Source organism: Hemiscyllium ocellatum, chromosome 44 (assembly GCF_020745735.1).
Source record: "Hemiscyllium ocellatum isolate sHemOce1 chromosome 44, sHemOce1.pat.X.cur, whole genome shotgun sequence".
Classification (NCBI taxonomy): Eukaryota; Metazoa; Chordata; class Chondrichthyes; order Orectolobiformes; family Hemiscylliidae; genus Hemiscyllium; species Hemiscyllium ocellatum.
The window spans coordinates 23,895,977-23,920,941 of NC_083444.1; the positions used below are offsets into that span (position 1 = coordinate 23,895,977).

Consider the following 24,965-nt stretch of genomic DNA (forward strand, 5'->3'; position numbering starts at 1 on the left):
ACAGCTCGCTCGCTCCCCCCGTACACACAGGCGCACACACACACACACACACACACACACAGGTACACAGCTCGCTCCCCCCACACACACAGGCGGACACACATAGCTCGCTTTCCCCAACACACATGCGCACACACACAGCTCGCGCACACACGTGCACACACACACAGCTCGCTTCCCCCCTACACACACACACACACACACACACACCTCTCTTCCCCGCACACACACATGCACACAGCTCGCTCCCCCCACACACAGGAGTGCACACACAGCTCGCTCCCCCCACACACGTGCGCACGCACACAGCTCGCTCTCACCACACACACACAGGCGGGGACACAGCTCGTTTCCCCCAATACACACACGCGCGCGCACGCAGCTCGCGCACACAGCTCGCTACACAACACACACGTACACAGCTCTCTTCCCTGCACACACACATGCACACAGCTCGCTCCCTCACATACACAGGTACACACACACGCCTTGCAACCCCCCTACACAGGCGCGCACACACAGCTTGCTCCCCCCATACACAGGCACACGCGCGTGCGTACACAGCTCGCTACACACACACACACACACACACACAGCTCATTCCCCCCACACGCACAGACACATACATATGTGTACACACACACACAGCTTCCCCCCCCCCCCCCCACACACAGGCACACACACAGGCGGACACACACAGCTCCCCCAACACACACAGGCACGCGCGCACACAGCTCCCTCCCCCCACACACACACGCCTCGCTACCCCACACACAGGCACGCGCGCACACACACACACACACACACAGCTCGCTCCCCCCACACACAGGCACACACAGCTCACTGCACACACACCTTGCTCCTCCCAGACACACAGGCACATACACACGTGCACGCACACAGCTCGCTCCCCCAACACACGCAGGCACGCACACACACCCACGCACACAGCTCGCTCCCCCCACACACAGGCACACAGTTCGCTACACGCACACAGCTCGCTCCCCCCACACGCACAGGCACACACACACGTGCACACACACAGCTCGCTCCCCCCGCACACAGGCACACATGTGCGCGCATGCACAGCTCGCTACACACAAACACACACACACACAGCTTGCTACACACACACACCAGCTCGCTCCCTCCACACATACACAGGCAGGCACACACACACACACACCCACACACACGAACATGCACACACTCGCTCCCCCCACACACACGCTCACACTTACTCCCCGCGCATACAGCTCGCTCCCCCCCTGCACATAGCTCGCTTCACCCCCACACAGAGGCACACACACTGGCACGCACAAACACACACACAGCTCGCTCTCCCCACACGCAGAGGCACACGCGCGCGCGCACACAGCTCGCTCTCCCCACACGCAGAGGCACACGCGCGCGCGCACACAGCTCGCTCCTCCACACAGCACACGCACAGACACAACCCGCTCCACACACACACACACACACACACACACACACACACACACACACAGAGCTCGCTCCCCCCACACAGGTACGCGCGCGCACACAGCTTGCTCCGCCCACACAGGCACACACGCACACACACACACAGTGCTCGCTCCCCCCCACACAGGTGCGCACATGCACTCTCAGACAGCTCACAACCCCCACACACACGGCTCACTCCACCCACACACACAGGCACACACACAGCTCATTCTACCCACACACAGCTCACTCCACCCACACACAGCTCACTCCACACACAGGCACACACGCACACGCGCACACACACAGCTCATTCTACCCACACACACAGGCACACACACGCGTGCACGCACTGCTCGCTCCCCCCACCCACACGGCACACACACACAGCTCGCTCCTCCCCCACACAGGCGCACACACACACGCGCACGCAAGCAGCTAGCTTCCCCCCACGGACACGCGCGCACACGCACACCCACATGCACACAGCTCGCTTCCCCTGCTCACACTCACTCCGCACATACACACAGGCACACACCCACACATGCACACAGCTCGCTCCCCCCCACACACATGCGCACACACACAGCTTGCTCCACCCACACACACAGGCGCACACACACACACACACACACACACAGCTCCCTCCGCCCCACACACACACGCCTCGCTCCCCTACACACAGGCGCACACATACAGCTCGCTCCCCCCACACACAGGCACACGCGCGCATGCGCATACAACTCGCTACACACACACACAGCTCGCTCCCCACAAACACACAGGCACACACACACACACACACACAGCTCGCTCCCCCCGCACACAGGCACACATACGCGCACATGCTCAGCTCGTTACACACACACACACACACACACACAGCTTGCTCCCCACACACACACACAGCTTGATCCCCCCACACATACACAGGCACGCACACACTCGCTCCCCCCACACACACGCTCACACACACTTACTCCCCACACACACAGGCGCACACACAAACACACACACACCTCGCTCTCCCCACACGCAGAGGCACACACACACAACTCGCTCCCCCCTCTCTCACAGGCACACGCGCGCGCGCGCACACAGCTCGCTCCTCCACACAGCACGCGCACAGACACAACTCGCTCCCCACACACACACAGAGCTCGCTCCACCCCCACACACACACACGCAGTTCACTCCCCAGGCGCACACATACGCACACACCTCGCTACACACATGCACACACCTCGCTACCCGCACACACCTCGCTACGCACACACACACACCTCGCTACACAGCTCGCTACACACACACACAGCTCGCTACACACACATCCACACACACAGCTCGCTACACACACGCACACACAGCTCGCTCCCCCCCATGCCAACACACACACACACAGCTCGCCACACACACACACACAGACACATCTCGCTACACACACATCTCGCTACACACACGCACACACAGCTCGCTCCCCCCCCCACGCCAACACACACACACACACACACCTCGCCACACACACACACACACACCTCGCTACCTACGCACACACAGCTCGCTACACACACAGCTCGCTGCACACACATCCACACACACACACACCGCTCACTACACACACGCACACACGGCTCGCTCCCCCCCCCCCCCCACGCCAACACACACACACACACACCTCGCCCCACACACACACACACGCACACACACAGCTCGCTACCTACGCACACAGCTCGCTACACACACACCCACACACACGCCTCGCTACACACACACACACAGCTCGCTCCCCCCCCACGCCAACACACACACACACACCCCTCGCTACCTACGCACACACAGCTCGCTACACACACATCCACATACACACACCGCTCGCTACACACACGCACAGACAGCTCGCTCCCCCCCACGCCCACACACACACACAAACACACATACACACGCACACGCCACTCGCTCCCCACACACACAGGTGCACACTCACACACCTCGTTTCCCCCCCACTCCCAGGCACACAAACACACAGGCACATAGCTCGCTCCCCCCCACACACACACGTACAGGCACATTGCTTGCTCCCCCACATACACACACACACAGGCACACACACGCGCACTTGCACACAGCTCGCTCCCCCCCACACGCGCGCGCACACACACACAGCTCGCTCCCCCAACACACACAGGCACACGCACAAAGCTCCCTCCCCAAACACACACAGGCGTACGCACACAGCTCGCTCACCCCAAACACACAGGCGCACGCACACAGCTCGCTCCCCCCCGCACACAGCTCGCTCCCCCCACACACACAGGCACACGCACTCTCACACACGCAGATAGCTCGTTCCCCCCACACACACAGGTACACGCACACGCGCACACAGTTAGCTCGCCTCCACACACACACACCCACACACACACACAGCTTGCTCCACACACACACACACACACACACACACACACACACACACAGCTTGCTCCACACACACACACACACAGAGTTCCCACCCCCACACAGGCTCGCGCACACATACAGCTCGCCCCATCCTACACACATACACAGCTTGCTCCCACCCCCACACACACAGCTTGCTCCCCACACACACGCACACAGCTCACTCCCCACACACACACACACCTCGCATCCCCACACAGGCACGCGCGCGCACACAGCTCGCCCCATCCCACACACACACACACACACACATATACATACACTGCTCGCTTCCCCACACACACACAGCTTGCACCCCCACACAGGCATGCACACACACACACACAGCTTGCCCCCCCCCTCACACACACACACACACACACACACACCTCGCATCCCCACACAGGCACGCGCGCGCACACAGCTCGCCCCATCCCCCACACACACACACACACACACATATATACATACACTGCTCACTTCCCCACACACACACAGCTTGCACCCCCACACAGGCATGCGCACACACACACAGCTTGCCCCCCCCCCCCACACACACACACACACACACACACACACACACACACAGCTCGCATCCCCACACAGGCACGCGCGCGCACACAGCTCGCCCCATCCCACACACACACACACATACATACACTGCTCGCTTCCCCCCACACACACACACAGCTTGCACCCCCCCACACACGCACACAGTTCACTCCCCACACATATATACAAACACACACAGCTCGCTCCCCCGAGGCACACACACACATGCACACAGCTCGCTCCTCACACACACACAGCTCTCCCCCCCCCCCCCCCCCCCCCCCCCCCCCCCACACAGGCACACGCGCACACACACAATCGCTCCACACACACACACACACACACACCACGCTCTTCCCCCCCCCACCCCCAGACACACACACACACAGAGCTCGCTCCCCACCCATGCGCACACACACACAGCCTCTGACCTCTTGGAGCCAGTATTTAAATAGTGAGTCCAGTTCACTTCTGGTGAATGGTCACCTCCAGGGTGTTGTTAGTGGGGGATTTGGGGATAGTGATGCCGTAGTGTGGCAGGGGATGGTTGTTAAATTCCATCTTGTTGGAGATGGTCATTAGCTGGCATTTGTGGGGCACGAGTGTCACTTGCCAGCCCCAAGCCTGGATATTGTCCAGATCTGACTGCATTTAGATGCTTCAGTATCCATCAGTGAGCTTCCTCACCCCTGACCTTCTGATGGAGGGAAGGTCATTGAGGAACCAGCCGAAGATGGCACCTTCCCCACCGATGATCGACAGCGCGCCGATGGGGCGGCAATTGGCCGGGTTGGATTTTGTCTTGCTTTGGGGGGGTACAAGAGTCACCTGGACAATTCTCCGCACTGTCAGGTAGATGCCAGTGTTCCGGGACAGCTTGGCTGTGGGGGACAGCAGGTTCTGGGGCACAGCGCTCCGTTACTATTGCCGGAGATACTGGCAGGCTTTACAAAACCACCCTCCTGTTTATAGTACAGCACAGGAACAGGCCATTCTAAAGTAATCCCACCTGCGTCTTCATGTGTCTGTTTAAATACTTACTCCACCTCCCCTGGCCACGTTCTCCAGGTACTTACTCCCCTCTGCGTGGAAAACTTTCCTCGCACATTTCTTTGACATTTTCCGCCTGTCACTTTTAACCTATGCCCTGTGACCTTTCCACTTCTGGGTGAGAGAGTCTGCAATTGTCCATCCTCGCTGTCGGTGTTGATTTCCTTCTGACGGGTCATTCTCGGCGTCCAGCGTTCCAGCAAACACCAGCCTGGGTTTTCCCACACTCTCCTTTCCGCCAATCCACTCCAATCCCGGTCAACCCCTTCCGCGCCCCTCTCCAAAGCCTCCACGCCCTCCCTGGGGTGTGATGGTTCACACCGAACGCCAGAGGTAGCCGGGCTGGATTTTTCCAGAAATCAACTGGCCGAAAGAACAGCAGATGCTGGAGATCAGAAACAGAGACCAGAAGGCTGCTGGAAAAGCTCAGCGGGTCTGGCGGCATCTGTGGAGGGAAATCGGAGTTAACCTCTCTGGTTCGGTGACCTTTCCTCAGAACGAAGGACCTGCTGGTTCTGTCTTTGTAAACATGACTCGCCAACGCCTATACTCCTGATGAAGGCAAACATGCCGTATAGTTTCTCAGTTACTTGTGTGGCCACTTGCACAGAACTGTGGACTTGGACCCAAATATCCTTCTGTACATCAAAGGTCTGGCCTCTTACAGTATACTGTCCTTTATCAGCTTCACCTAATGTGATGCATTATGGGAGGTCATACATGTCTAGATTAAACTCCAAATGCCATTTCGCTGCCTAACTTTCCAACAGACCTATATCCTGCTGTATCCTTTGATTATGTCTTCCTCACTGTCCACAAATCTACCAATTTTTGTGTCATATGCAAACTGAATAATCAGACCACCTTCATTGATATTACAAACAGAAGCCAGTCCCAGCACCGATCCTTGGGGTACACCACCCCTGTCAGAAAAAGACACTCCTGCACCCTGCCCTCTGTCGTCTACGGCCAAGCCAATTCTATTTCCAGCTCGTTTCTCGGCCAGCCGACCGCGAGGGAGCTTGCCGAGTGCTTTAGTAAAGACTTGTGCTGACAACATCCACTGCCTTCCCCTTATCAACCATCTCTGTCACTTCCTCCAAACCAAACCTCAATCCAGTTGGTGGGACAAGACCTTTCCTGCATAAAGCCACACTGACTATTCAGTCTTTTCTAAGTATTCTGCCCCGAACAATTTTTCCCGCCCCTATGTAAGGTTCATGGGCCTACAGTTTCCCAAATTAGCCCTTCTTGAACGAAGGGACAGTTCTCCAGGACCTCGCCTGTGGCTAAAGAGGATAGGAAGACCTCTGTCCAGGCTCGGCAATCTCCCCTCGTGCCTCCCTCAGTATCCCGGGATAGCTCCCTTCAGGCCCTGTGGACATGTCTACCATAATGTGTTTCAAACCCCACCCCCCACCCCAAAAACTCCATCACATCCTTAATATCGACATGCCCAAAATTATTGACAAACCCCTCCCTGACTTGACCACCATCTGTGCCCTTCTCTCAGTGAATATTAATGTGATGGACTCACGAAGGCCCCTCACTCACGTCCTCTGACCGCACACGTACGTTCCCTCCTTTCTCTTTCAGTGTGCCTACCCTTCCCTGAGATACCTTCCTGCTCCTAGTGTCTGTATAAATTACCTTAGGATTCTCCTTCATCTTACTTGCTGAGAATATTTCCTTGCTCCTTCTCTGAACTCTGTATTTCAGTTCTTTCTCCTTTATACCCCTCAAGGGCCTGTCTAATCCCATTTTCCGAAACTTTGCCATCTCCTTTTCCTTTTGGATTCACTTTTTGTGTCATCCCCTGGTGTGTGTCTTGCTGTCCTTATCTGTCATCCTCACAGGAACGCGTTGGTGCTGAACTCTAATCACCTGCCCTTCACAAGACTCCCACATCTGAATTAACTCTCAAACAGCCTCTCCGAATATCATTTTTTTTTCCAGCTCTTGCCTGTTACCGCATGTAGCCTTGCCCCAAATTCAGCACTTTCATTACCGGGGGTGGGGGAGGGGGGCCAGTCCTACCCATACAACGCCGGGTACTAATTTGAAACATGAGTCACTGGCTGGGCTCAATGCCCAGTGCAGCGTCTACTGTGGCCCCTTCCCGAGTTGGACTCTCTGATGTTTTATCTCAAGAAACCCTCCTAGATGCATCTGCCAAAATCTGAACCATCTAAGGTCCTGGGCATGAAGGGAGCCCTACTCGCTGTAGGGGGAATTAATGTTACTCACGGCAACAATCTTAAAAATCACGCAACACCAGGTTATAGTCCCACAGGTTTAATTGGAAGCACTAGCTTTCGGAGCGATGCTCCTTTATCAGGTGGTTGTGGAGGACACAGTTGTGAGACACAGAACGTATAGTAAAAGTTTTGCTGTGAATATACTTTTGCTACAAATTCTGTGTCCTACAACTCCACAACCACCCGATGAAGGAGCGTCGCTCCGAAAGCTAGTGCTTCCAATAAAACCTGTGGGACTATAACCTGGTGTTGTGTGATTTTTAATCTTGTCCACCCCTGTCCAACACCGGCATCTCCAACTCAGGGCAGCCATCTTGTTGTCTTTACACCTTCCCATAATCACCTTCTATTTCCCAAAGACTATTGGGAGACCCCATCAGAGTAATGGCACCCACCGTGTTGCTGGGCTTTCACACTCCTGGGCGGACCCCCCGGGCCGTCCTCTCTGTGACATTGGAGGGATCGGGAATGCCACTCCCGCTTGCCCTCGAACATCTCTCCTGTCTCTGCCTGACCCCCTGTCAATGAGGTTCCCTGCTGTAGCTATCACAGCGCTGTGACAGAGATGGACTGCTGCGGCCAGACCAGTGAAGACAGGAACTGTCGCCCCAGTGTTGTGAAACAGTTCACTTGCTTGCTTAACGTTCCCTGAATGTCGGTGTTTCCTGCTCAGCTCCTGTTTCTGGTAAAGAGGACATTTTGATGTTTGTGAACCCCAATCGATACACCACCCACTGGGAGTTCGATGGTGATCGATTCCCACAGGAAAGACTGCACTGTCTCCTCTCTCTCTCTGTGTTTGCTCAATCAGGAGATGCACTTCTCAGTCAGATCTGTGTCCCCCTGTGTGTGGGTGCGTGTCTGTGCGGGTCACAACACTGTCAGGGTCAGTGCTGAGGGAGCGCCGCACTGTCGGAGGGTCAGTGCTGAGGGAGCGCCGCACTGTCGGAGGGTCAGTGCTGAGGGAGCGCCGCACTGTCGGAGGGTCAGTGCTGAGGGAGCGTCGCACTGTCGGAGGGTCAGTGCTGAGGGAGCGCCGCACTGTCGGAGGGTCAGTGCTGAGGGAGCGCCGCACTGTCGGAGGGTCAGTGCTGAGGGAGCGCCGCACTGTCGGAGGGTCAGTGCTGAGGGAGCGCCGCACGGTCGGAGGGTCAGTGCTGAGGGAGCGCCGCACGGTCGGAGGGTCAGTGCTGAGGGAGCGCCGCACTGTCGGAGGGTCAGTGCTGAGGGAGCGCCGCACTGTCGGAGGGTCAGTGCTGAGGGAGCGCCGCACTGTCGGAGGGTCAGTGCTGAGGGAGCGCCGCACTGTCGGAGGGTCAGTGCTGAGGGAGCGCTGCACATTTACCATCTACACATCCTGATGAATTTTCTGTGTCCACATCATTTGTCCCCACTCATGGCCTCATTTAGAGACGGGACAGTGGCTGTCTTCATATCTCTCTCTCTCTCTCTCTCTCTCTCTCTCCCTCCCTCTCCCTCTCTCTCCCTCTCCCTCTCTCCCCACCCCCTCTGTGGTGGTATTCTCCCCTGGGGCGGTTTCACACTGACTCACCGAGTGCTAACCTGCGATAAGAGAGACCTGCTGTGCTGATGCGTGACTCTTAACTCAAAACACTCTCAGTTTAAAAAGAAGCTGAGAGTGAGTTACCTGCCCCCTGCCCCCTGCCCCCTGCCGGGACGGTGTGTTGGCCTAAACCATCCAGCCCGTCACAAAACCCTTCTGTCCCAGTGAACATTCCCCCCCACCCCCCCCGCCATTGATCTGTCAGAGAGTGTTACAGCAAGGGGTGTGGGGTATATCAGAGAGTGTTACAGCAAGGGGTGTGGGGTATATCAGAGTGTGTTACAGTGAGGGGTGTGGGGTATATCAGAGAGTGTTACAGTGAGGGGTGTGGGGTATATCAGAGAGTGTTACAGTGAGGGGTGTGGGGGATATCGGAGAGTGTTACCGTGAGGGGTGTGGGGTATATCAGAGAGTGTTACAGTGAGGGGTGTGGGGTATATCAGAGAGTGTTACAGTGAGGGGTGTGGGGGATATCAGAGAGCGTTACAGTGAGGGGTGTGGGGGATATCAGAGAGCGTTACAGCGAGGGGTGTGGGGTATATCAGAGAGTGTTACAGTGAGGGGTGTGGGGGATATCGGAGAGTGAGGGGGGTGCTGCCTGTGTGTGTCGTGTTGCTGGTGCTGTGTGTGCGATGTCCGTGTTCCTGTTGTAGAAATGTGTTCCACGCTCTGTCCCAGTGCCCACTGTGCCGTGTTTCTGTGCACTCTTATTTCTGTCCCCCAGCCCTGTTGGAGTCTGGGGAACAGTGTGTCCGTCCCCGGGGAGTGCTCCTCCCCTGGGCTGTCTCCGGTTTGGTAATAGTCAGGGTGACGTCGCTCGTCCCGAGGGTCAGGCCTTGCCTTTCCCAGCCAGGAAAGCTGCAGCTGGTTGGGAATATTTACCGAGCTGTGACTACGCTGGGGTATTGGGTGATGGTCCCTGCTCACAATCCCCAGAGCATTCCCAAATTGTACAGCAGCCTGAGTTGTCCAGCATTCCCGTCTGCTCTGTTCCCAAAATAATACCAGCCAGTCAAAGATCCTCAACAAGTCTGGCCGTGGCTCAGGGGACAAAAACAGTCACTGTTTCCAGGTCAACCCTCAATCCCTCTGTCTGTCTCTGTCTTTTTGGGGATGGGGACAGTGTAGAGTGAGCTTTACTCTGTATCTAACCCCGTGCTGTCCCTGTCCTGGGAGTGTTTGATGGGGGACAGTGTAGAGTGAGCTTTACTCTGTATCTAACCCCATGCTGTCCCTGTCCTGGGAGTGTTTGATGGGGACAGTGTAGAGGGAGCTTTACTCTGTATCTAACCCCGTGCTGTCCCTGTCCTGGGGGCGTTTGATGGGGACAGTGTAGAGGGAGCTTTACCCTGTATCTAACTCTGTGCTGTCCTTGTCCTGGGGGAGTGTATGATGGGGGACAGTGCAGAGGAAGCTTTACCCTGTATCTAACCCCGTGCTGTCCCTGTCCTGGGAGTGTTTGATGGGGGACAGTGATTGTGTTGAGAACTCAGACAGATAGAGAGATGGAGGGTTATGGAGAGGTTGTGCAGTTGGGAAAATGGAGTTACAATTCAAATGGAATATCTTATCAAATGGTGGCTCGGGAGGGGGTGGAGTGGGGTGGGCCGAATGGCCTTTCCTGCTGTTGCCCTTTCTGCTCCTGGTGGCCTGTCTTGCAGCAGTGTTGCTGGGAGCCAGGACTTTCTCACTCGATGATAGTGGCTGGGAGCTGGTCCTGGGCTGGATTCCAGGGGAATGATTCCCGAATCTGCAGGAGGAAACTGGGAGATGGGGGATACCGTGGAGAGTGTGCGAAAGGAACATGGAGTCACTCTGGGCAAGCTGACTGTGGGCTGCTGAAGGGAGAGGTGGAAATCTTCTAAACCTTTGAAATACTTGGACATGCTATCACTGTTTCAACATCGCTCTCTCCTGCTCTCCACATCCCCTGGTGGCTCAGTGGTTAGCACTGCTGCCTCACAGCGCCAGGGTCCCAGGTTCGATTCCAGCCTCGGGCGACTGTCTGTGTGGAGTTTGCACGTTCTCCCCGTGTCTGCGTGGGTTTCCTCTGGGTGCTCCGGTTTCCACCACAATCACAAAGATGTGCAGGTTAGGATGGATTGGCCATGCTAAAATGTCCCTTGTCGTTGTGTTGGTCAGGCGTAAGTATCGGATAGGGAAATGGGTCTGGGTGGGTTACTCCTTGGAGGGTCGGTGTGAGCTTGTTGGGCCGAAGGGCCTGTTTCCATACTGTAGGGAATCTAATCTAACCCTGACACATCCTCCTGTGGTATACACTCACTACCCCCCTCTTTCCCTGGAGCACACACCCTCCCTCAGTACTGTTTTTTTCCTTCCTCCCTCTCCCTCCCTCTCCCCCTCTCACCCTCCAGCCCCTCTATTTATTTTTTTCTCTCTCTCTCTCTCTCTCTCTCTTCCTCTCTCCCCTCTCCCCCTCTCCCTCCTTCCCTTCCATATCACAGTATGTACAGGCCCTTCGGCCCCTGATGTTGTGCTGAGCATTTATCTTAATGTAAGATGAACCTCACCTACACACCCCTTGTTTTACTGCCCTCCATGCACTTGCCCAAGAGTCGCTTAAATGTCCCTCATGTCTCTGACTCTACTCCCACTGCTGCCCGTGCGTCCCACACACCCACCACTCTCTGTGTAAAGAACCTCCCTCTGACATATCCCCTAAACGTTCCCCCAATCACCTTAAAATTATACCCCCTGTGATAGCCAGTTCCACCCTGGGGAAAAGCCTCAAGTTGCCTCTCTTCCTTCTTCTCTCCAATGAGAAAAACCTTAGCTCCCTCAAGCTTCCTTCATAAGACATACCCTCCAGTCCAGGCAGCGTCCTGGGAAATCTCTGCACCCTTTTTAAAACTTCCACATTTTCCCTATAATGAGGTGACCAGAACTGAACACACTATTCAAGTGTGGTCTAACCAGGGCTCTGTAGAGCTGCAGCATAACCTCGCAGCTCTTAAACTCAATGCCCCTGTTAATGAAAGCCCTTTCATTCCATTCCATTCCCTTCTCTCCCCTCCGCAGCGTTCCCTCTATCCCGGCACACTTCCCTGGAGCTGATCCTTTTAATAGTCCTGTGGTTATCTTTAGCAGGAAGGAGGGAAAGTTGAGGTTGCAGGGATTTTTTTTTCCCCTCTCTCTGTTGGGTTCGATATTCTGTGCAGTCTTCTTCCCGATCTACCGCACAAAATGTTAAATTTAAACCAGCTGAAGATTGTTTACAGGGATTTTAATTTTTTTTTTAGCTGCAGAGACATTAACAGCTGTGTATTCAGAGCCGTTCAGTTTTACTGGGAGCCCTTGCCTGTGTGATTTCACTGACAGTGAAAGCTAGGTGGGGTGGGGGTTCACATCACGGCAGCGCACGAGGGGAGAGGGGGATTTGCGGGTGGGAGTGGGGCTGGGTTTTGATTTTCTTTTGATGGGAGGGGCCCTTGCCTGACCACCTCATTTTATGTCCCCACACCTTCCCTCCTGGCTGTCCCTTTCCCCCCCACCTTGGGTTACACTGTTTGGTCATCACGTCACACCCGGGATTCTGGGGTGGAAGTTTGGTGGGGCGTTTTGCCTGCAGCCAGGGCACCCTTAACTCAAGGTGGCAATGCTTACGTTGACCAGGGTGGCGTAAGATGCCAGTGTAGGGGCACTGTGGTATCGAAAGATCCAGCAGCCATCTGCCACACAAATTTGTTTTGACTCCGTCTGTTTCACGATGTTCTGACACATGTCTGGAGCACTCCTCCTGACTCCGAGATGGGGACACTACCACAACTGTGTACCGTGATCACATTCCGAGAGTCGCCAGAGTCTGGGTTAATATTAGGCCGGTTGGTAGGAGAGGCATTGCCAGTATAATGTCATATCATAGTCTTGAGAAATCTCAGCCTCTCCACTTTCTCATAGAATTGGAGCATTGCTACCCGGTGGGGACAGGCCATTTGGCCCATCGAGTCCACTCCAAGGAGCATCCCACCAAAGACCTACCGCCCCCTACCCTATGGCTGTAACTCTGCAGTGGCTAACCCCGCTGGTCTGCACACTCCTGGACACAGTGGGAGGGGGATCGCACCATGGCTGATCCACACTCAAATGCTCATTGAAAGCTAAGACCGCGTTCCCAAACAGTTAAAAATGGTCATGGCTGTGTTGTTAAGTCTGTGCCATCAGATACAAGAATGTTGAAACGATGAATATTCCCAACTTCATAGTAATGCTGGAGGTTTAGCCACTGGTGAGTGGTTCCCCAGCGCCTGGCAGTCTGTTGATGAGATACTGTCAGTTGTAAACCCCTCATTGTCAGCAGTGGTTGTCGCTGGCTGGGTTGCTAATTTGGTTACCGCTAACTGGGGAAGTGTAGCCTTCCCCCAGTGGGTCTGCCACGAGCTCTGTCCGAAGATTAGCAGCCTCATGTACTGGGCAGCTCCTCAAGGCGTCTGTCACGTTCCTGACAAAGGGATTGTGCCTGATTCTCCTGCTCCTCGGATGCTGCACTTTTCCAGCGCCGCTCTCTCAACGACAGTCTGTCGGATGTAGGAATTGTGGTATCAATTGTATTAACGTGGATGTGGAGGAACGTGGCCCACGTGCAGGCAGGTGGGGTGATTTTGGTTTGGGAACATGATCGGTGTGGCCTGTTTCCGCCGACAGGCCTGTTTCCAGGCTGTGTGATGATGACTCTGAGACTCTTAGGTTTGGCAAGACCCAGCCATTGTATAGTCCTGATTCATCCCTTGTGTTAGTCACCCTGTCTGGCCAATGCCTCTGACCCTAACCATGGTATCCTTTGGACAGTCGCTGAGGCTGGAATCGAACTCTGGTCCCTGGCACTGTGAGGCAGCAGTGCTAACCACTGAGCCACTGTGCCGCCCAGTAGTGTCTAGGGATGTGTGTAGGTTAGGGTGGATTGACCATGCTAAATTGCCGATAGTGTCCAAGGATGTGTGGGTTAGGGTGGGTTGGCTGTGCAGGCTAAGTGAATTAGTCATGGGAAATATGAGGCCAGTGACTCTTCATCAGAACTGGGCCGCTGTGTTTCACCAGCATTGTCCGTTTTTGTTTCTCATCTATTACACGTCTGGTGGGCTATGTGCACTGCTGCCTCTTCACTGCATCTATTGTTTAAACTGTAAAATAGAATTGGAGGGGGAAGCACAGTGGTCAGCACTGCTGTCTCACAGCACCAGGGACAGGGTTCGATTCCAGCCTCTGGTGACTGTGTGTGGAGTGTGCTCATTCTCCCCGTGTCTTGTGGGTTTCCTCCGGGTGCTCCGGTTTCCTCCCACAGTCCAAAGATGTGCGGGTCAGGGTGAATTGGCCACGCTAAATTGATTAGATTAGAATCCCTACAGTATGGAAACAGGCCCTTCGGCCCAACAAGTCCACACCGAACCTCCAAAGGGTAACCCACCCAGACCCATTCCCCTACCCTATACTTGCCTCTGACTTATGTACCTAGCACTATGGGGTAATTTAGCACGGCCAATCCACCCTAACCCACACATCCCTGAACACTACGGGGTAATTTAGCATGGCCAATCCACCCTAACCTACACATCCCTGAACACTATGGGGTAATTTAGCATGGCCAATCCACCCGAACCTACACATCCCTGAACACTATGGGGTAATTTAGCATGGCCAATCCACCCTAACCTACACATCCCTGAACACTATGGGGTAATTTAGCATGGCCAATCCACCCTAACCTACACATCCCTGAACACTATGGGGTAATTTAGCATGGCCAATCCACCCTAACCTACACATCCCTGAACACTATGGGGTAATTTAGCATGGCCAATCCACCCTAACCCGCATACCTTTGGACTGTGGGAGGAAACCGGAGCACCCGGAGGAAACCCACGCAGACACGGGGAGAATGTGCAAACTCCACACAGACAGTCGCTGAGGCTGGAATCGAACTCTGGTCCCTGGCGCTGTGAGGCAGCAGTGCTAACCACTGAGCCACTGTGCCGCCCAGTAGTGTCCAGGGATGTGTGTAGGTTAGGGTGGATTGACCATGCTAAATTGCCGATAGTGTCCAAGGATGTGTGGGTTAGGGTGGGTTGGCTGTGCAGGCTAAGTGAATTAGTCATGGGAAATACAAGGTTACAGTGGTCAGGTAGAAGGGCTGGGTCTGGGTTGGGATGCTCTTCAGAGGGTGGGTGTGGACTTAATGGGACAAATGGCCTATTTCCACACTGGTGGGGGTTCTCCGCTGTTAATAGATGCGTTGTTTGAGCTGTTGTGATTCACTGAAGGTGTCCCTGGACACCCAGTATATGATGATATTACCCACGATTCTTCCCTGAACATTTGGAGCTGCCCACCTCTCTGACCTTGTGAATTCGGACTGGTGTCGGCCCCTTTAAGACTGGCGCTCCCTGTAGTAGCACAGACATTGAAGGTCTCCAGCTACGATACTGTAAGTGTGGACGCAGTTTTGGGGACGCAGAGTTCCAGCCTCAGCTCTCTGTGCAGCACTGTTCTGCCTTTGTGTTGCAACTCTGTAATCTTTTCCTGAAGGCAATCTCCGCAGCAGCTTTTTGTTTTTGAAACAACCCAACATTTTAATTGAGAGCAAATCAGCCTTTTTTGGTTTCAGTAGCAGGGAGCAGCAGTCACAGTCCCTTGGCACAAGACACAGAGCCTCGAATCAGAGTTTGGACAGAGGCACCCGTCCATCGGTACCCACTGCTCTGTCTGTCCCAGCAGGAACTAGTCAAAGGCCAACACCACTGTCCGGTTAAACGCTGACTAATTTTCCAAAGATCTGCCGCTGCGGTTTTGGGAGTATTTTACAGATACCACTGCCGTCTTCGGTAGGATGTGACGGTGCTCTATTCCATGGCCGGGCTGTGGAATTCACGGCACTGAGAGATCCCACGGAGGGATTCAGTATGACTCGCAATGGTGTATATTTGTCACGTCCCCAGGCGTGTGTGTGTGTGTGTGTGTGTTCAGTTACAGAGCGGGACACCCTTGGGTGTTGTTGGAGTGCAAATCTCTGAGAGAACGCAGTACACAGCATGATCCCAGAAATGGCCAGGTCAGAGCAGCTGATTCCCCGGGGGGCAGGGTGGGGGTGGGGGGAGTAGCCGGGGATGGAGGGGCTGAGATACGCCAAGAGATGGACGGGGTTCGGATTGTTTTCAGGTGGGTGGGGGTGGCGTCATGGAGAATTATAAAATTCCAACAGGACCAGGCAGGTCAGAGCGTGTCCCCGATGGTGAGTGCGTCTGGAACCAGGGCTCACTCTCTGGGGGAGACAGGGTGGACCATTGAGGCTGGAGGTGAGGAGACCTGGGGAGGGGTGCGAGGGCCAGGGCTGGGGGGCGGATCAGCTTTTCGCTTGCAGGCTGCTGGAGGAAGACGGAGCTTGGGGGGTATTGCTGTAAATGTGCCACCACCCCCCCTCCCCGCCCCAGCACTATCTGTCTCTCACAGGGACCCCCCGAGACAGTAAATGGATCTGTAATTGGGATCGATAGTGGTGAATGGTCTCGGCTGAAGCGTTTAATCAATACAGCTTAGACAGATGTTCGGGAACACATTAGTGACTTGAGTTTCCGGATGTGTTCTCCGTTCACCTCCCTGCCTGAAGTTTGCCCTCATCAGAGTCTGCTTCTTTCATCCCGTTTCTCCCCCCGGCAATAGGTCCTGCATTTTTAATCTCTCACCATCCCCACTCCTCGCTCAGGTCCTTGCAGTCCTACACAAGGGAGCCAGCACCCTCCCTCACCACCCCGGCACCCTCCCTCACCCCCCACTCCCTCTCTCACCCCCCACTCCCTCCCTCACCACCCCAGCACCCTCCCTCGCCCCCAGCTCCCTCCCTCGCCCCCAGCTCCCTCACCCCCCACTCCCTCTCTCACCCCCCACTCCCTCCCTCACCACCCCAGCACCCTCCCTCGCCCCCAGCTCCCTCCCTCGCCCCCAGCTCCCTCACCCCCCACTCCCTCTCTCACCCCCCACTCCCTCCCTCACCACCCCAGCACCCTCCCTCGCCCCCAGCTCCCTCCCTCGCCCCCAGCTCCCTCCCTCACCCCCAGCTCCCTCCCTCACCCCCAGCCTGCGGTAAGCACCAGTGATGTGCTGTCAACCGTGGCATCACCATCATGTCTATTGGTAACATGTCCCGGGATTTGCCAGAAGAGGTTTATAAAAGGTACGGTTCCTGGATGGGTAGCCGAGGAGGGGGAAACCTCCCAACCTGATCATGAAGGGACTGTCCTGCTCCTCAGACGCTGCCTGAGCTGGTGTGTTTTTCCAGCACCACCCTCTCTCGTCTCTGATCTGCAGCCCTCACTTTCTCCGAGTTGACTTTAACCTTGCTGTGAATCCTCTTCCAAGGAAGTTCTCTCTTGACAAGGATCTCAGTGAGTGTCTGACTGTACCCCCTCGGTCATCTCCTCTGCCCTGAAGCTCATCAGCCACACTCGTCCCTGATGAAGGGCTGATGCCCGAAACGGTGATTCTCCTGCTCCTCGGATGCTGCCTGACCTGCACTATCCATGTATCTGTCCAAATGCCTTTTAAATGTTGTTAATGTACCTGCCCCAACCACTTCCCCTGGCAGCTCATTCCATCTGCGTACCACCCTCTGGGTAAAAACGTTGCCCCCTCAGGTTCCCTTTTATTCTTTCCCCTCTCACCTTAAACTGACGCCCTCGAGTCCTCGATTCCCCAACCCTGGGAAAAAGACTGAGTGCGCTCACCCTATCCATGCCTCTCGTGATCTTATACACCTCTATACCAACACCCCCCAACCCAGTCTCCTCCACTCTAAAGAAAAATGTCTTAGCTTGCCCAATCTCTCCCTACAACTGTCACCCTTGAGTCCCGGCAACATCGTCTGCACCTTCGTTTTATGTTTGGAATAAGCACAGAAAATGCTGGAGAAATGCAGCATGTCTGGCATCATCTGTGGGGGGTGTGTGAGAGAGAGAGACTGTTAATGTGAATACAGATGGACTTTCTCTGGCTCTCCCACTCACTCTGTGTGCCCCCCCTGCCCCGTGTCACTCTGTCTTCCCGCCCTCCTCTCTGCCTCTCACCTCCTTCTAAACGTTAAATCTACGCCCTCCCGCAAGCCTTTCTACTCACAGCTCCCCATGTGACCCGGTGTCAGATTTTCTGTCCCGTACAGAGCTCTGTGACGCGTTTCTGTGGGGAAAGGCGCTATGTAAATGCACTTTGTTTTGGCCTGTGTTTTACTTCTCTGCGTTGGGAGGACCGAGACCCTCGAGAGGGCCCGGTATTGGTTTACATCCCTTGGCTGCAAGCTTCCTGTCGAGAATAGTGGGGGAGGGGGTGCCGCAGACTGGTCTCGCTGGCTGTCAAGTTTGTAGGTGACTGCGTGTAATGTGATCCCAAATGTCTAAAAGCAGCACTCAGCCCTGGGAGTGGGAACTGGATACCCTGGCGACTGCACAGGCTCCACTCTGTGGAGTAGGCCCCAGGCTCCAGGTGGGCCAATAGGCCAAGAGGTGGCGGATGAGGGAGACGAGACGGTTTACAGTCGACAGTGCCTGGCTGCAGCCCGCAATGAGTGCTCAAGGGTCTTCATTCCGAGAAGCATGAGGCCCACTTCTACTGCCTCTCCCCTCGCGGCCCACTTCTACTGCCTCTCCCCCCCACGGCCCACTTCTACTGCCTCTCCCCTCGCGGCCCACTTCTACTGCCTCTCCCCTCACGGCCCACTTCTACTGCCTCTCCCCCCACGGCCCACTTCTACTGCCTCTTCCCCCCCCCACAGCCCACTTCTACTGCCTCTCTCACCCCCCCCCCCCCACGGCCCACTTCTACTGCCTCTCCCCCCCCACGGCCCACTTCTACTGCCTCTCCCCCCCACGGCCCACTTCTACTGCCTCCCCCCCCCCCCCACTGAATTCCTCAGCTGCTAGCTCTGATCCCTCCTCCACTGCCCCTCTGCTCATTGCCTCAGGCAGACCGTCTTCTTTCGGGATTCTATCCTCTCACTTATTCCTCCCTCCCTCCCCTCCTCTAGCACCAATAGAGCCTTCCTTCTGAACTCCCAACATCACCCATTGTCTTTCACATTGCTCGAAAACTGGACGTTGCCTCATCGTTTCATCAGGGATGTGTAGGTTAGGGTGGATTGGCCGTGCTAAATTGCCCCATAGTGTTCAGGGATGTGTGGGTTAGGGTGGATTGGCCATGCTAAATTACCCCATAGTGTTCAGGGATGTGCAGGTTAGGATGGATTGGCCATGGGAAATTGCCCCATAGTGTTCAGGGATGTGTAGGTTAGGGTGGATTGGCCATGGGAAATTGCCCCATAGTGTTCAGGGATGTGTAGGTTAGGGTAGATTGGCCATGCTAAATTACCCCATAGTGTTCAGGGATGTGCAGGTTAGGATGGATTGGCCATGCTAAATTACCCCATAGTGTTCAGGGATGTGCAGGTTAGGATGGATTGGCCATGCTAAATTACCCCATAGTGTTCAGGGATGTGTAGGTTAGGGTGGATTGGCTGTGCTAAATTACCCCATAGTGTTCAGGGATGTGTAGGTTAGGGTGGATTGGCTGTGCTAAATTACCCCATAGTGTTCAGGGATGTGTAGGTTAGGGTGGATTGGCCATGCTAAATTGCCCCATAGTGTTCAGGGATGTGTAGGTTAGGGTGGATTGGCCATGCTAAATTACCCCATAGTGTTCAGGGATGTGTGGGTTAGGATGCACTGCACACCCCCTTCCACAAACTGAGCACAGCACAGGCCCTTCGGCCCTCAGTGTTGTACCGGCCTTCTATCCTACTCTAAGAACAGACTAACCTACACACCCTTCATTTTACTATCTTCCATGTGCCTGTCCAACCGTCACTTAAATGTCCCTCATGTCTCTGACTGTACTCCCCTCGCTGGCAGTGCGTTCCACACCCCCCCCCCCCCACTCTCTGAGTAAAGAACCTGCCTCTGACACCTCCCCTAAACCTTCCCCCAATCACCTTAAAATTATACCCCCACGTGATTTCCGCCCTGGGAAAATGTTATCCAATGTATCTATAGCTCTCACCATCCTGTATCCCTACCAAATCACCTCTCTCCCTCTTTCTCTCCAATGAGAAAAGCCTTAGCTCCCTCAAGCTTCCTTCATAAGACATACCCTCCAGTCCAGGCAGCGTCCTGGGAAATCTCCTCTGCACTCTCTCTAAAACTTCCACATTTTCCGTACAATGAGGTGACCAGAACTGAACACAATGTTCCAAGTGTGGTCTAACCAGGGCTCTGTAGAGCTGCAGCATAACCTCGCGGCTCTTAAACTCAATCCCCCTGTTAATGAAAGCCAACACACCACACACCTTCTTCACAACTCTTTCAACTTGGGTGGTAACTTTGAGGGACGTATGGACATGGACCCAGACCCCAAGATCCCTCTGTTCTTCCATACTGCCAAGATTCCTGCCTTTAACCCTGCATTCTCTATTGAAATTCACCTTTCCAAAATGAATCACTTCACACCTTTCCAGGTTGAACTCCATCTGCCATTTCCCAGCTCTGCATCCTGTCAATGTCCCGTTGCAACCTACAACAGCCCTCCACACTATCCACCACTCCACCAACCTTGGTGTTATCGGCAAACTTCCTAACCCAGCCTTCTACTTCCTCCTCCATGTTATTTTATAAAAATCACAAAGAGTAGAGGTCCCAGAACCGATCCTGCGGAACACCACCACCCTCTTACATGGGCCGGCCAATTCTGTAACCGGACAGATAGGTTTCCCTGTATCCCATGCCTCCTTACATTCTGAATGAGCCCACCATGGGGGAACCTTATCAAATGCCTCGCTAAACACCACGTCCACTGCTCTAACTTCATCAGTGTTTTGTCACATCCTCAAAGCTGCTTTACTCGAAATGGCTGGTCGTGACTTAAATGTTTTACTGTTTTAAATAAATTAATCCACAGAATTAACCAATCCCTGATGAGTGGCTCAGTGGTTAGCACTGCTGTCTCACAGCGCCAGGGACCCGGGCTCGATTCCACCCTCGGGTGACTGTCTGTGTGGAGTTTGCACATTCTCCCCGTGTCTGCGTGGGTTTCCTCCGGGTGCTCTGGTTTCCTCCCACAGTCCAAAGAAGTGTAGGTTAGGATGAATTGGCCGTGCTAAATTACCCGTAGTGTTCAGGGATGTGTAGGTTAAGTCCATTATCCGTGGGAAATGCAGGAATCGGTCTAGGTCTGGGTGTGAAGCTCTTTGAAGGGTCGGTATGGAATAGTTGGGCCGAATAGCCTGTTTCCACACTGTAGGGATTCTGAGAGTGTTCTCACAGAAATGCTGACCTGTCTCCCATTCACTCTCTGTCTGAAGTGGCTTTCCCCTTTCTCTGTTAGACGTTGGATTTGCCAAAACAACAACTCCCAGGGAAGGGGGGAAAGCATTTCGCTCCCTCTCCACTCGGAGCCAGTGTGAGAGAGAGAGAGAGAGAGAGAGAGATGGCTGCTTTGTTTTGCGTGGTGGGTGGTTCTGGTGGTTTTGCCCACATGCCAGTGTGGGGCCACCTGCCCAGGGTACAGGTGAAAGGATGTTACTACACTCTGCTCCTCTGAGCCCACAACTACTGTCGCCAGTTCAAAAGCCAAACAAAAGACTGTTTCTGGGCAGAATCACCTTGGGCCCACACCTGGATGGTGCCAATGTGTCTACCACGCTCCCTCCCATTACGCCAATCAGGCAACACTCTTGATTCAAGTAACATATTGTTTGAAACTGCAAATGTTGTAGCACATCGTTTCCATGGTTTCAAACACTGTCTATTTTCCTAATGTTTTTAACCACAGTCCCAAAAATCACCCAACATGTGGAGTTCTTAAAGGTGAGGTACACCTCCCACAGCCACCTCTATTCCAGATGCGGATATGTCCCAACCTTGTGTCATCCAGAGATGTCCTTGATTGCCAATTGTCAATGAGATTGTCTGCCATTCCTGCTGTGTGGAGGAGCCGTGGGACAGGACTGGGAGGCTGGGTACTTGTCACATCACCTTCCATGCCCTTTGGTGCCATGCGTGTTCTGTGGCATCCTGAATGCCAACTCTTGTTGCCCTGCACCTCTGGACGTTAGGGACCCAGGTTTTTCTTGCAGACATGTCTGCCGCCTTCTCTCGCAGTTTCCCAAGCTGCGCCTGAGTTTCAGACAAAGGGAGAATGTTAGGTGGGAGTCACTCTGCCCAGCAGGAGCTGTGCTGGTGATGTAACTCTGCAACGTGTACGTCTTGCTTATACCGTCCACGGACAAACCAGTAACAGGATGTCACTTCAGTCTTCCGAGCACCTCGGACATTTCATAAGATCAGTGCTGATCTGCAGCACTCCCTCAGTGCGGCACTCCCTCAGTACTGACCCTCTGACAGTGCGGCACTTCCTCAGCACTGACCCTCTGACAGTGCGGCACTCCCTCAGCACTGACCCTCTGACAGAACGGCACTCCCTCAGCACTGACCCTCTGACAGTGCAGCACTCCCTCAGCACTGACCCTCTGCATGGTCACCTGAGTGAAAGTTGTTCTGATGACCTTCTGACCCCTGTTGTGGAGGTGCTGTGTTTCCTGGGTGTGTTGGCCCATGTTGGGACTGTTTGTGTGACATGACGATGTGGGGGGGAGGGGACAAGCCTTTGCCAACCCGTCAGCCTGCTCCCTGAGCTACAGTGTTCCCTCGGGTCTCAACCTCTGCCCCTGGGTGTGTGGGTTCCTGCTACAGGTGTCTTGCTTATTGTGGCCCCTCTCTCACACAGGCCTTCCTGCCTGTCACCAAGCTCCCTGCAGCTGTGTGCATCGAGATTCTGTTAGACCCCACTAAACCACATCAAACCACACAACCTGTTTAACACATGTTCAGTTACCCCTCTCTCAATAGGGGGCTTGAAACAAACTCCTTTTCACTGGAATTGGAGCCAGTTATTTGGCTCTCTCAGGCATGTTTGGGAACAGTGTAGAGGGAGCTTCACTCTGTAACCCCGTGCTGTCCCTGTCCTGGGAGTGTTTGATGGGGACAGTGTAGAGGGAGCTTTACTCTGTATCTAATCCTGTGCTGTCCCGGTGCTGGGAGTGTTTGATGGGGACAGTGTAGAGGGAGCTTTACTCTGTATCTAACCCCGTGCTGTCCCTGTCCCGGGAGTGTTTGATGGGGACAGTGTAGAGGGAGCTTTACTCTGTATCTAACCCCGTGCTGTCCCTGTCCCGGGAGTGTTTGATGGGGTTTTATTCTGTGAAAGAAAACACTGCAGATGCTGGAATTCATGAATTGAAAAAGAAACCAGAAAATGCTAGAGAAACTCAGCAAGTCTGGCAGCATCTGTGGAGACCGAAATGGTTCATGTTCCGAGTCAAGTGTAACGTTGGTATGGCCCCTGGGTTGTCCAAGCACTGCCTGATTATAGTGTGTGTGTGTGTGTGTGTGTGTGTGTGCGCGTGCGCTCTGAGCGCTGACGTTGGGTCTGTTCCGTGGAAGATACTGTGTTGTGCAGTGACCAAGGTCACACTGTGGAACCTGTTACTAATGTAACGCACAATTGTCAAACTACATCTGCCGATCCTACACTGCGTGCGTCTTTTTCAATTCCCTCTCTGCACCTCATTTCCTTTCTCTCTCTCCCTCTCTGTCCCTCTCCCTGCCCCTTTGATGTATTTGCTTGTTTCTTTCTGTGTCTCTCATTGTTCTTCCCTCTCTGTCCCCTTGATCTCTCTGTCTGTACCCCCTTGTGTCTGCCCCTCTCTATGTCCTCGTCCATTCTGCCCCCTCCTCCATCTCTCCCTGTTCCCTCTATCTCATCCGTGCGTAACCCCACCTCCCTCCATTTTCCTGAGGACTAATAGTTTGTTTATTTCTGTTCCCTCCGCAGGGTTGACCCTTGGGCTCCGACCGGGACGCTCTGTCACCTTGCTCTGAGCTGCCCCACTGTGACGGTGAGCCCTGTGTTTGCTTGGATCCTGTCTATTGCAAAATGTATGCCAGTGCACTGTGTATTTTCGGGACTGGGTGGAGGCTGTTTGTACGTGGAGGGTAGTTATTTTGGGGATTTGACTTGGCTTGTTTGAATTCTCTGGTCTGTTTTGCGGCTGGAGGTTTTCTGAGGTATTCAACGGGGTTGGGGCGCCCGGTCGTCAGAGGGCTCTGTGCCCTGACCCAGGGGCGCGCGCGACATTTCTGTGGCGCCTTTCACCCCACCCAACGAGCCGCAGCCAATGGGTAGCTTCCTTTCGGAAGAGTAACTAATCGCCACGGTTTTGTGAACGCGTTAGTGAACGGCAGGATCCCAGTTGTGAAAGTGACTGGGCATTTCTGGTTAGCCCCAGGACACGGTCAGGGAGGGTGGGGGTGTGGGGGGAGAGGAGCAGGGAGGAGCACCGAAACTGAGGGAATGTCCCCCTTTTCTGAAAGACTGGCAGATCTTCTACAATGCTCAGCCTGAAATAATAAAGAGGGCAGACGGGTAGTTTTAAGGAGTCCCACACTCCCTTGGCATGGGCATTCCATGCTTGGGCCTGGATTCTGAGCTAGAACCCTTTGAAATGGGAAGCAAACCCGTCACCTTCAGTCTCAGGAGGTGCAAGTCCAGCCCGTTGAGCCCAGGCTTTGTTGCCGGATGAAAGGGTGTGTGTG

General features: G+C 54.5%; 1 protein-coding gene across 1 annotated transcript in view; it reads left to right on the forward strand.

The window, feature by feature from the left end:
• The window catches only part of LOC132835320 (uncharacterized), a 57,149-nt gene that overhangs the window by 31,403 nt on the left and 781 nt on the right, over positions 1-24,965 (forward strand). Inside the window, exon 3 of the mRNA XM_060854766.1 lies at positions 24,205-24,308. Coding sequence (XP_060710749.1) covers positions 24,205-24,308 — 104 coding nt within the window. The remainder of the gene's footprint in view (positions 1-24,204; positions 24,309-24,965) is intronic.